The 14,113-nt window shown below is 37.4% G+C and overlaps 1 protein-coding gene across 2 annotated transcripts; it reads right to left on the reverse strand.

The window, feature by feature from the left end:
- Window positions 1-1,172: 1,172 nt before the first annotated feature.
- Window positions 1,173-13,740, reverse strand: FAP2 (Chalcone-flavanone isomerase family protein). 2 transcript variants are annotated; one of them, XM_077380246.1, is made up of 12 exons: window positions 13,482-13,740; window positions 10,775-11,333; window positions 10,134-10,356; window positions 8,341-8,416; window positions 8,049-8,151; window positions 5,212-5,280; window positions 2,830-2,866; window positions 2,655-2,729; window positions 2,503-2,554; window positions 2,370-2,414; window positions 1,528-1,629; window positions 1,173-1,412 (listed from the first exon to the last, which is right to left on the reverse strand). In XM_077380246.1, exons 2-11 carry the CDS (start codon window positions 11,233-11,235, stop codon window positions 1,532-1,534), a joined length of 1,239 nt encoding a protein of 412 aa, XP_077236361.1. In that variant the 5' UTR covers window positions 11,236-11,333; window positions 13,482-13,740; the 3' UTR covers window positions 1,173-1,412; window positions 1,528-1,531. The 2 variants fall into 2 exon arrangements, with proteins under 2 accessions (XP_077236361.1, XP_077236360.1); XM_077380245.1 differs by having other exon boundaries at window positions 1,173-1,629.
- Between the last annotated feature and the right edge of the window lie 373 nt (window positions 13,741-14,113).

Here is a 14,113-nt window from a genome sequence, read left to right on the forward strand (position 1 = left end):
TATTGAAAACTTTATAAAGATCAAGGGGAGTGATAAATCGACTCGCCAAATTGATGAATCGACTCCCCATGTGTCTTTCTCTCTCCTCTAGGTTAGAGAGAGAAAAAGAGGAGAGAGATAGAAACATGGGGAGTCGATTTATCCATTAGGGGAGTCGATTTATCACTGCCCAAAGATTAAATATCTAATGCATGTAAATTTCCTGGAATTTTTTTTTTTAGTAGAAAATCTGGGATTGAACCTACAAGCTAAAAGGCCCAATCCCAACACATGTAATTTCCGCTGTAGCTATTAAATAGCTACAATGTGCAAACACCTATTTTTTAAAGGGAAAAATGTTACCCAATCCCAACACATGTAATTTCCACTATAGCTATTAAACAGCTACAAAGTGCAAACACCTATTTTTTAAAGGGAAAATGCTATCAGCACAATTATATTTTGATATTTGCACAAATCCAGCTGTCTTTTCTTCTTTAATTGGCTTGTAAGAGCCTTTTTTTGAAAATTTAATTACCTTTTAACAGCTCTTTAAATACTAAAAGGCAACATGGATTAGTGAAAAAATAAGGGGAAAAACCTATCTGCTCAACAAGAAACAATTATATATTTTCTGCAAAGTTCAATCACTTCCTACTTTTTCTTTTATCTGGGGATAACACACTGCACTCTGTTATTCACTCAGTCCTCATACATGGCTCAACGACCCAACTCACTTCTTCATTCACAACGGATTTTTACCTTTTCTTAGTCTTATTTATTGATTTCAAGTCTAAATTTAAGTAAATTTGCATCAAGTATTAACCATTTTCACATATCAATTTAGAATAAATTTTCACATATTTCATGCCAAATTCATTACACTAAGTTGCAACCTATACAAATCTCCATATTTGATTCAATGCTTATTTGCATCGACGAGACTATATTAGTTCACTAATAGCTTACCGGAACCACATTATTCTCACATATGTTATCGATTACATACTATCAGATATCTGCTTATTTATAGACTTTAACAGTTCATTCATTTTTATTGTCTTCAATACCTTATGGATTTAAATTTCCATATAGCTATTAAATACCTTAGAAGTGTGAATTTCCTCATAGCAATTAAATATCTTAAACTTTTAATGCTTTCTCTCTACTTTTTCCTCATAAAAATGCCATAATTTCACATGATAAATGGCCACGCACACGGCGTGCCGTTTTCTTCTTCTTGTCAATTGTCAATCATACACATTCCAAATCCCCTACCGTAAATCCACATGGAGTCATTTAACACTGAATTTGAATAGCTTTTTGTGATACTTAGGGATAACCAGCTGCTCCACTACTACAAACTTGGCCCTAAATGTACACTCAAAACCTTTCCATTCCCCATCCCAGCTTACCCTACCCTAACCACTACTCTATAAAGCATAAAAAAAAAAAAAGAGCAATACAAAGGGAGATTTCAGAAGCTTGCCATGTAAGTGCATGATCATATCAAAAATGGATGGGCAGCAGAAGGAGCAGAAAACCAACCTCATTAGCATCTCCTTATTATGCCTGCAACATTTGTAGCAATCTCCTGTTTTGCCTGAGCTGACACGGGAACATCCCCAATATACATGTCGAAGAAAGCCCCTGTAGGAACGTGTAACTTTTAGGTTTTTCATTTTTTTTTAGCGACAAAAAATGACAGGATATAATTGCAATTTTAGTTTAAAATAAGTCAATGCTGTAAATATCAATTGAAGTGTTACAGTACAGAGGGCGAGCCTTGTTGGAACGGTAAGGTTGCTTCATTGTGACCTGGTGGAAACAGTCTCTCTACCAAACAGGGGTAAGGCTGCGTACATCTAGCCCTCCCCAGACCCCACAATGGCGGGAGCCTCAGTGCTGAGCCTCATGCACTGGACCGCCCTTTTTTTGTGTTACAGTACAAGTAAATGTATTGTACAAATCCCTTCAATGGTAGACTGAAGTACTGAACCACAAACCCAGGTTGGCCAATGCCAAGACAACTGTCTTGCCATAATGTGTTTAGCAAATGGCATTTATTTAAATGATCTAGCAAATTCAGATTTACTCAAAAATACAGTTTTCTTTTTCCCTATATTATCCTTGGATGCTATAACATTAGTGGTAATTTGCTAGAGTTCATCGCAGAAGGCATTTCGCAGATGGGCTATTGCATGTCAGAGCAGCCACAGAGGCTCACTTTTCAGCAGATTTTGTCCTCATTCATGAGGTGGTTGCTCTGACTTGCAACGGACCATTCGCGAAATGCCTTATGCGATGGGCGCTAGCAAATCCTACATTAGTGATATCATTAGTTTTACCAGCAAAAGACAGATTAATGAACTAAAAAAAGATTAACTTACTGCATAATTCCTTGCTATTAACAGCTCCAATCTGTTTATCACCAACTGCATAAAACCATTTCACTCAAGTTATGCGGAATGAATGCTTCAAAGTTCCAAAATTTATACAAATCAAAATACAGCAATTGCTTACTTTTTGTTATAAGCTGGCCATTGGCTGTTCGTTGGAAATCTATTGTTGTGCCCTGCAATTCACATGGATGTCAAATCATCTTCAAGCTGCTTCAAGAAGAGACTGATAGGAAAATAGATAAGAAAAAAAAATTCAGGGGAATAGGTAATTACCACAGGTAATGGGGTATTTTGGGTGAAATAAGAACCAAATGCTCTTAGGCAGTGATAATCTGTTTCAGGGTTCACCTTATAAAGAAACGAAAGTAAAAAGTCAGATTCATTTCAAGGGATTCGTTACAAAGTGAACTACACTGCTGGTGAAATAGATATATGAAGTGCACCATACCTTCAGCAATCGGGCTCGAAGGGATCTCTCAAAAGCACTGCACAAATTGTTAACACGTGTGAATGGTCCAGATCTCATTAATTCCGTATCCATGTTATTGATTTATATGTACCACCTGGTAACATGTTCTGATAAATGGCAGCATAACTAAACTACTTGGCCCAGTAGTGGTCGAATTAAACAAAGTCAGACCAGGCTCAGGCCTGAGTTAGTGAGTTACATGTGGGGTGTGCATATACTTAGGTTTGAAGTGGCCAATATATCGGTCATCTCGAACCCTGGACGGTCCCTAGATATTGGTACGGGTCCATTATCTAGGGCATTACCTATACATCTTGGATATTGAGTGAGTCTGATATATTGAAATATCAACTGATACTTATAAAAATCAGTACTAATTCAGCAAAATCCTCAGAAAAATTGAAAAAAAATGTTATATGTACATACACACACATACTTCTATAAATTTTACAAAACAGGAAAAAATAAGAAAAATGAGAAAAAAATAATATAATCATAAAAATACATAATGGGGCCCACCCAATGTGTGCCACACACTTCTTGAAAAACTAAAATAACTACGAAAATTACATTGTGGGCCAGGCCTTGGTGTGACACGTTCTTGAAACAAATAAATGATGGGCCCACCCTTGGTGCATCACATTTGTGAAGTACAGTGCACATCAGCCCCTAAAGTCTGCGTGCCAAACTTGCAAAATGAACTACAGAAGGGAAATAAGGTAATGGAATAAAATATATGATTGTCCCACTCTTGATCTATGAAACTTGTAAAATGAAATATATGATGGGCTGACCAATGGTGTGGCATGGTCGTGAAATGAAATACACGGTGGAGCCATCCTTGGGATGACATATATGTGAAATGAAATACATGACGGACCTACCCTTAGTGTGACACGCATATGAAATAAGTTACATATTGGGCCCACCATTGGCGTGGCACGCCTTGAAATGGAAAACATGGCGGGCCATCCTTGGTGCAGCACACTTGTGAGAGAAAATATATGATAGGCACACCTTCGGTGTGGCATATACTTGTGAAACGGAATACATTGTGGGCCCACCCTTTGTATGGAACACGCGAAAATGCAGTGAGTTCATCATTAGTATATCATGCTTGTGAAATGAAATGCATGGTGTGCCCACCCTCGGTTTGGCACACTTGGAAAATGAAATACATGGTAAGCCCACCCTTGAGGTGACACACTTTGTGAGATGAAATGCATGGCGAGCCCATTCATCGTGTGCCACACGCCCACACTAGTGAAATGAAATACATAGTGAGCCCACCCTTGGTGTGGCACACATGTGAAATGAAATACACAGATGACCCACCATTGTTTTGGCACACTTGTGAAATGAAATACGTGGATGTGCCCCCTTGGTGTGCCACACTTGTGAAATTAAATACATAGGAGGCTCACTCTTGGTGTAGCACACTTGTAAAATTATAAAGATTTTGGGCCCACACCCAGTGTGGCATACATGTGAAATGAAATAGATTGCAAACTCAGTGAATCACACATGTAAATTGGGATGCATGGTTCTCCTACCCTTGTCTGTGACACTTGTTAATTGAAATAAATGGTGGGCCCACTCAGTTTGGTACACTTGTAAAATGAAAACATGGTGAGCCTACTCTGGGAGAGCCATACTGTTAAATGAAAAGTGTGGTAGGGCCACCTTAGGTGTGCCACACTTGTTTTAAGATTGTCCAAACAACCAATAGAATGTTGTCATGTGTTCTAAAGTAAATCATTTTGTGTATTCTCTTTATGAAAGCAATTGCTAACATCATGTTGGACACAAGGCACAAGATGGACATGTCTCTAAAATGAAATAGCTTTATGGAAAATGTTTTCCCTTCTTATGTTTTTTGTCATTTTCTTTAAATTTATCTATCAGGATGATTGAGAAAAAAATCGATATATCAGCCTGACATTGATATATCAGCCAACATATTTTTTGAGTACCTACATTTTTTTTTATTTTTTTTTTTTGAATATTTTTTTGAGTACCTACATTGATATATCAATACCATAGGTGGGTTGATGTTTGTGTGTTTACATGTCAACCAACAAATCTAAAGATTTAAAACAATGACCTATACACACTACATGCATATTGAAGTATTGAACACAAGATTCCAGTAGGGCATCATAATGGACCTAGCAGCTGACAGGCCAGGATCGGGCCCGATATAATATTTCTTTTGAAATATTGTCCCCTTCAAAAAATTTATATAAAAGCTTGATAGAGAAGGAAACTAACCTCAGTTCAATCAAATGGTCAAATGACATAGAATTTTATCTCGAGCTATAGTATTTTAACCAAACATCTAAAAGAGGAAAAGGAACTTACTCGCGCACGGTATTGATTTTCAGCCCATTGCAATTAACCACAAGTCTAACAGTCATATGAATATCTTCCCTGCAGTACCCTCAAACAAAAACAGTTAGGGAAAAGCAACATAGAAAAAGTTAGCTTCATAAGCAAATTTTCAAATACACCCAAGAAGCCTTGTGAAAGGTAATAAAGGAACTACATTAACTTTGCAAGGTAGACCACACTGACCAACTCGAGTAATTGTTCGCATGAGGCCCTTTTATTCTTCTATTATTTTGTACTGGAAAGACAGACACAGAAACACACACACACACACACACACGGCTCCATGGCTTCTCATATCATCACTAAAGTACGTATGAGAAATAGAACCAAGATAAACTACTTATTTGAAAAAGAAAAAAAAAACAGTAACCAATAGGCAATGCAAGTTCAGCCACACCAACGTCACTTGCATTGTAGTAACACATGATTCTGTGGTCCCACTCCAAAATTACTTCTCTACCTCAGTCTTCCTAACATTGCTTTGGCAAATGTGAAGCAAGTTCAGGAAAAAAGAATGGAAGGATAAACATATTAGGTCAGTACTATACTAGATAAGATAACGTCCTAGTCAAAGTTGTGACATGATGGCAGGAGATGGTGGTCCAAATATGGAATTCATTGAAAATTAACCCCCAAACAAAATACACTATGGAATGGTGTATATAAGTTGTGGACTTAAATACACCGTTCCTAAGTATATATAAGGAACTATGGTTCACATACCTTTTATGCCCTTACGGCCTCATGTACAATACAAGGACAGCTGATATAAATTGGTTTGATTAAGTGATACAAAGGAGAGGAGACAAGATGTAGGCTTGACTTGAACTCCTTCCTTCAAACAATTCATAAGCTCGGCTTATGGTTTCTTTTGGTTTCCTCTCTACTCTCTTCTCTCTCTTTCATATTCAGCATTCACACACAATATCACATGGTATCAGAGAATGGAAATATCTGAAGAGTGAATTTGTGAACATGTAGAATTATTTTTCAATGGAGAAGGAAACCTATCGTTTGGAATGAAGTCCTGTGCATGTGATTGGGTATGTAAACTTTTGTTTTTCTTTCTGGAGCCTATATTGGGAATCCATGTGGTTTTAATTGTGTTGTCCTTGATTAATAGGGTGGTGACTCTCACTTTCTGAGACTCACAAGGGGGAAATCATGTTAAGGCCTCCTCTTTCTACCATTATCTTCACTTGATATGGCTTCCCATGTTGATGCCAATTTAGCAGGGTGTTTAAACACTCGTTCTACAACAGGATGGCCTTATGTTCCTTGGAGACTGTTGGATACCATGGGAGCCCAAGAAACAATGGTGTATGTTTCCTTGGAGACTCTCGGACACCATGGGAGCGCAAGAAACAGGATGTGGTCTCTAAGTCCTAAGAAAAAGCATAATATCGGTCCAAGTTAGCAGCATGCAGTGAGGTTGTATGCCTTCATTCACTTTTTTCAAAGTTTGTCTCTCTTCCTCTACACTACTTTATGGAGATAATAAGAGTGACATTCAAATTGCCACTGATCGAATTTTTCATGAACAGAAAAAGCATGTCGAGGTGGATTGTCATTACATACATCAATGTTACTCTAAAGGGCGAGTCTCACTTCCATATGTTCACATCAATTAGCAAACACCTTCACGAAGGCCCTGACATAGACATGATTTCTTAGTTTGCAAATTGATGCTTTCAGATCAGTGGATAAATTTCAGTTGGGTGTGGGAGATAGCCCCACTTATCACTTATATACACCATGGAATGGAGTACATAAATCATGGAGTTAGATACACTGTGTAAGACTTAAATACAGACGAGTACAAATGTATATTAAGTCACCTAGATTACTTTACGTTTTATATCCTTGGGGCTTACATAAAATGCAATGACAACTGATGTAAATTGGTTTGATATTCTGATATAGACAAGTTGTGGGCCCTGGCTTGAACTCCTCCTTCCTTCCAACAATTTGTGATTTGGCTTAGGGTTTCTTTTGGTTCTCTCTACTTTCTCTTTCATATTCAACAATCACACATGGTTTGACAGAGATATGATTACCAAAGGCAGTGTTTGTTTCTCTTCTCCTGCACCACATCATACATTCTTATGCATCATCTTTTCTTTTCTTTTTTGAATGGTTCTTATGCATAATCTTTTAAAGGAAAAGATATTGTGTTTTCCTACGATCTCTCATAATGTAGAAAAACATTTATAAGATGCAGGAAACAATACGAATCGGATACCAGGATAGGAATTGTTGAATTGGTCTGATATCTAAGGGCATGTTTGGCAATCATGAAAAAAAATCACGGAATGTTAGGTTGCCCAGTCATGAAAGAGGAAGGACAGAAGAGGGACAGACTTGAGACAATTGTGAGTACGGGGATCTTGGGGAGGGGAGTAAAAATCAGGTGAAAAAAATACCTAATTTGGGAAGGAGTTTTTTCCCCTGAATTCTCTCTCTCTCTCTCTCTCTCTCTCTCTCTCTCTCTCTCTCAAAAGCAAAATTCCTTTATTTTTTTCATGGTTGCAAAACAAGCCCAAAATGCATCATTCTAGGTCTGAAGCATTAAAAAGTGAACAGGCCATCATCTAAAAATTCTTTTTGACTGAAGCTTTTTACTTTTAATTGGACAAACAACAGCATACTGACACAGACTACAAAACAAGCAACTCAAGTTTCAACATTTTAATAACTGCACAAATAAGTTATCAAACTAGAAAGGGCAATTCTTAGAATATAAATAAAAAAGACCATACTAAAGGATAATTCCAGGACATCATATAAAATATAAATATGCAATATACCTAAGAAGATCCTCCAAAAAATCTGGTCGGTTATTCAGCTCATTGATTGGCACAGAAGCATACTTTGGACCCAGTTTCTCGCAAACAGAGTCAGGGTGAATATCTGTAAAGAAAAACAATTGAGAACAATGCCATTACAGAAAGAACCACATTACATAAGTAAGTAATAAAAAAGTTAGTCAAGGATAAAAGCTCACTTGCAATGTCAAGCTGGCACTTACCAAAACATGAATGCAACAACTCGCAATATCAAATTAAATAAAATACCAATTTAAGTTAAGAGAGTACTCACATAAACCAAATGCATAAACCTTAAGAGATTTAATTTTGACTACTGTCATACTCCTGGAACCAGTTCCAACAAGTACCTGAAAAAAATTAATAAACTGTTTATTTTATTGATACCTGATCAGAATTCAATCATGAAGTAGCTCAGATGATTGTTTGAGAAGGCAGAAGAAAAGCATTATCAAAACAGAAGCTAATATAATGAAATAGCTACAATCTCATCCTCATAACAAGGAAATAGAGTCAGTATATCTTTATAGACAGAAATAAACTTTAAAGATTTAATAAAGGGAAGTATTTCATGTTTCCAGCAAGTTATGGAATCAATCCTGCTACAAGTAGAAACAATAGCATATAGAACCCGAGCATAATGTGTTAAATTCATAAAGCTCGAACAAATGATGTAAAAAATGATGACAAATATCCTCTATACTTTTTTCCATTGTATAAGTTCCATCCACAAGGTTATGTGAGATCCTTGATTGTTTGATGGTGTGACATGTATTTCTATTGTTTTATCTTTGTATTTGTAAGATAGTTGATTTCACTAACCTTGGGTGATTTACAATTACCGAAATATGTGTCTACTCAAAGTAATAAACATAGGAAGTAAATAGGATAAACCTAGATGATGAAAATGATAAGAATCCTAATCTAACCTAACCATCCCATCTAGCTTAGTTATCTATCAACAAGATGATCTAATGCTGAGATCTCTCATACTCTAACATGCTCCCTCAAATGTATGTGGATAAAAAATCGGCATACTTTCGATTACAATAAAAATGCTCCAATAAGAATTAATTTGATGCACACTGTTGAAAGTTGATACGTTGATGTCAATTGATGACTATGACTAGAAAGCAATTGTCGATGATGTTGCACTTGGAAGATGAATCGCACAGTGGGTTTACGGAAGCCAATAGGTTTCGATGGACATTTCCTTAAGTGGGCAAGTTGGGTCTCGATGGACAAGTCCTCATGGGCCGGATTTGTAAAGGTCTTTAACACCCGACTAGTGAAGTGCAAAATGTCATTATTAAAACAAGTGAAGTCACACACACAACTAAATCTCCCCGGATTTAGAGCTGCTGCATACTATTGTTATTGATAATTTAAAGATGTGATCCTAACTAGCTTTGTATCTCGATTTTGCAATTGTGTTTGCTTGTGTTTACAAAGAAGGTTAAGATCCAAAACTCAAGTAACTATCCATTTGACAGACCAATGGCAGCCAGACATCAGGGCTAATCCTCAATAGAGCTCTCTAAGGCATGAGTCTCATCTAATGACCGGTTACTGAGTTGGAAACTTTGAAGTTCATATAATCACCTTTTGCAGAACAATAAGCTCAAAATAGAAAATAAAGGAAGTACGGAATTCATCTAATAACATAAAGGGACCGCTCCTGCCAAATTGGTGAAAGTTTGTGACAGTAAAAAAAAAATCTGCACTTTCCTGCTCTATTAAATCTTAAACATCTTGCATAACTTTTAGCCCATAGAACGTATACTCTAAATGCTTCAAAGTTTATTTTCCAGCTCTACAGGTCCCCTTACTCTTCAATTCACCATTCACATCTCACAGTTACAGTTTAAATGAAACATATTAATAAACCAAATAACATGCTATGTAAACAGAAGCAAATTGGACCAGTAGCATGTGTAAAACGCCAGATGGCAGTTAATTCTTAACCTTGTTTATGATCCGGGTATAAAGAGCAAGTTGTTGGTAATAATAGAGAATAAAACAAGAAACATTTGTAGAATGTTAGCTGATAATAAGTAGAATATTGACCTCCGAAGTCGGACTGGAGTTATCACCTCCAGGTAAAAGATTGTCCAAAACCGTAGGGAACTTAATGCCTGTCCTTGGTTCAACTGCATCTCTGGTCCATTTTATTTCTGACAAAGGAAGACGAGAACATCCTTGATGCTCATACTCATACGGCAACCGATCCATACTTCCATTGATTTGTTCATCAATATTCGTCAGTGGGACAACTAGTACCTTTGATGATCTTACAAAGTTACACCAATCAACAAGGAAGATAAGTTTGAGTGGAAACTAAATATAGAAAATGAACAAATTGAGAACTATTATTTGATTTAAATGACCAGGAATGCATGTAAGGGAGCAGGACATACTTCTAAATATTCAAAAAACTTTTGATGGTATAAATTCGGGAGAATTTATATGATGAAGGGCCGTATAAACACGTAAAGGTGGTACGATAAAGGTACCACCCTTGATATTTGATCCAACCACAGCTTCTCAAAAAGTGAGCTGCTGTTGGATCAAATATCAAGGATGGGATGATGAGTAAGTGTTCATAAGGCCCTTCATCATATAATTTCTCATAAATCCAGTACGCTCCTTAGAAAAATACAACAGAATAATGATGTCTGCAATAAATACAAAGGGAACAAGAGACTTACAAATTGTCGAATGGTGGGACAAGGGCAGCAGCTAATGAGAGGATGGGAAATGACTGTAGCTGTTCAACTTCCTTCCACAGGTGTCTTATCGTGGAACACACAATTTTACCAAAAACCGCTGGAGCAGCAGATTCTGCTCTTCTATAACCAAACTGCAACCCGGCAATGTTAGGTCTTGAGGGAGTGGTATTCTTGACTTGAGGACAAGATTGACAATCTCTGGGTTTTGAGCCATGCCCATTGCCGGATAATTCACGGAGTAAACTGGAATTTGATCCACAGGAGATGCCGAAAAATAGAGCTCCAGCAAGCTTGGACATGCAATTAAACGCTTCTTGAAGAGCTAAACTTCCAGGAATATAGAGGTATCTGGAATTATACAAGTGGGAGTCTATAGGAAATATGTATTGACACCCACCATCAAAATCAAGATTTGTAAAAAATAACCAACTATTCCGCATGTTCTGTTATGTGCTGAATAGTACCGAACTTCAAAAACTGTGAACTCTTACGATGGAAGAGTTTTGCTCACTAAAATAACACAGTTGTGCTCGTATACCTGTTGAAGTTAAAATTCTAAAGAAATGAGTACGTTCCAGTCCCACTTACATAATGAAATTGACCAAGCATATGGGTATAAAGTATAAACAAGGACCCCTTAATAGCTCTGTGGTATAATCAAGTGCTTCTAATCATATTTTCATATGCATAGATAGTACATGAGGTGATTCCAATCATGAGATTTACACAACCTAAAATGAAAAAGCTGTGATAGCATCTAAATTAGAGCAATCCTAATGAAATAAAAAAGATTACATGGTCAGATGATACGATCTAATAGCTTAGATCACACTCCTTATATGAAGCAATCTTGCCAGTTGGGCACATGAACTAAAATGGATGACCATGATTAATCCAAACAAGCTAGAACACGAGATCAAGATCATGGGGAAGTGGGCCCACGACATTGCTTTCCTTACGCTGGACAATCTTCAATGGATCGGATGTGGTAATCCATGCCATGTCATTTTTTATGATAAGCCACATTACATTTCATCAATTATGAGCCATGTGGCATTGGAAGTCAGTGGTAGTTAGTAGTAACACTTACACCCATCAAAATCACATGCTTAAATGTGATTAGTGACATCAAAATACTATCTGATATGGAAAAGCTATAAAGAGGCCATCACCCCCATTCTCAACACACCCAACCCCCCCCCCCCCCCCCCCCCCCACAAAAAAAAAAAGCCACCTTGGGCATACAATGACCGTTAACCATAGACCATCGGTCCACTTTGGTAAATATGCACACAATGAAAGAGGACAAACTTTTCCCAGGGCGGGGCGTATTTCATTGATATACATGATATGGGTACAACTCTACAGTTGATTATATTTCTTTGAAAAGGAAGAAAAGAGTCATGATCATATTTAAAGGTTGCATTTCCATGGTAGTCATAATGACGTAAGAAATGTGTCAAAAGGAGTGAAAGAAATGACAATCAAACAGTGTGATAGCCCAAAGTAGACAAGGTAGATAGGTGTGCAATTTGGGTTAGACCGGGTTGTGCTTTTGCTGAAAATGAACTTGAATCAACCTGAACCTGACCCGATTTTAAGGTAAAAGCTCAACCCAAATTCCCAAAAATCTCGAATTGCACCCTAAAGGCAGATCCACATGCAATGACCTAAGGTCCAAGTTTGATGGGCACCATGGGTTAGCCGTGACGTATGGGATGAACTCGTGTGAGGAACGAAACTTCATGGTCGATTGGCATCATGGGTTAGCCATGATGAGTGGGGTGAACCCACACATGAGGACCGACGGTCCACGGTCCATGGGCATCATGAGTTAGCCATGATGCATGGGGTGAACCCATGTGAGGCCCAAAGGACAATAGTTGAATAGCATCATAGATTTAGCCATGACGGATGGGGTGAACCTATGCATAAGGAACTACGGCCGATGATTAAAATCATTTTCTTGTGAAGTAGAATCATTAGCAAACCATAAGAGGATTTTCGACATGGTTGAGGATCGGGAAAAAACTGATTTGTAGGGGAAACACAAGCAGAGATTCTTATGGTTGTGCATATAAAGATCCATTGACAGAAGATGGCCGGCGAAGGGACTTTGCATCAAAGAAATTCCGGCTCAAAAGAAAAGATCCATTGAAACTGGATAATTCACAATCTGCAAAAACGGAATAGCGAAATCGTCGAGCCAAAAAGCAACTTAATTGTGAAAAACGAAATACTGAAATCGTCGAACCAAAAAACAACTTATTTAGAACCACAGCAACAAAAATCCCTCAATAATTTTTTGACAAAACTAGATTGATAGATTCCAAATGAAAAACTGAAATTCAAGACGGAGCAAAAAATTCACAACACCACCAAATTCACTTCTTCCCTTTTCCGATATACAATTCAAATAGCTCGCAAATAAATAAAAATACCTAATAACAATGAAAAATTCCCTTACTAATTCCACAAATACATTTAAGACAATAATACAACCCAAGAAACAAGCATTGGTTGCAGAACAAATCAAATCCCTCAAGAAACAGAACCTTCACAAGCATCTAATCGATCCGTTACAGAAAAGAAATTTAAAATGTAACAAAATCTAGAATAATAACATCTACTCGAGTAATGACATATTTAAAGAAAAATAAATCAAAGAAGTCGAGAATCTACGAACCTGGAAAAGCAACAAACAGATATCTATGGCAAGATCGAGGGTTTAGCAGGTAGCAGCAATGGTGAAATGAGGGGAAAAAATGAGAATGGAAAATATTAGGGTTTGGTTTTGAGGAAGGCGAAATGTGAGGGGAAAGTTGGGAGAACACGGCAGAAAGCGTGAGACGGTGAAACAGAAAAAGGAATATTCTCGCAAACTCTCCGACACGTCTGGAATGGGGACCAAAAATCTTTGCTTCTTTTCGGTTCTCTTTTTAGCCTTTTTACTCGGAAGGACAGATTAAATGTACGTCGACTTTGAGTTGAAAAGACCGATTTCTCCTCAACTTATTTCATACCCCTACATTTTAATAGATGTTTGTACATACAACGAGTACAAAGCTCCCTCCTAACCATCTCAAGCTGTGGCCTACCAGATTTCATATGAATGGGGCCCATGGTGTGGTGTGGAGTGCCGGATGAGAACCAGTGAGAAAGGAATGAAGGATCCTAATCGTTTGTTATTTTGGGCCAACAGGTGAAGGGCTATGATCAAATACGATGGAGTTGTATAAGAAGAGAAATAAGGAGTTTTTGGTGGTTTTCTTCTTTCCCCAAGTTTCTAGGAAAATTCTAAAATCCATGTTAAAACAG

Source organism: Tasmannia lanceolata, unplaced genomic scaffold (assembly GCF_043159265.1).
Source record: "Tasmannia lanceolata isolate RefF3 unplaced genomic scaffold, GAP_Taslan_0.1 ptg000005l, whole genome shotgun sequence".
Taxonomy (NCBI): domain Eukaryota; kingdom Viridiplantae; phylum Streptophyta; class Magnoliopsida; order Canellales; family Winteraceae; genus Tasmannia; species Tasmannia lanceolata.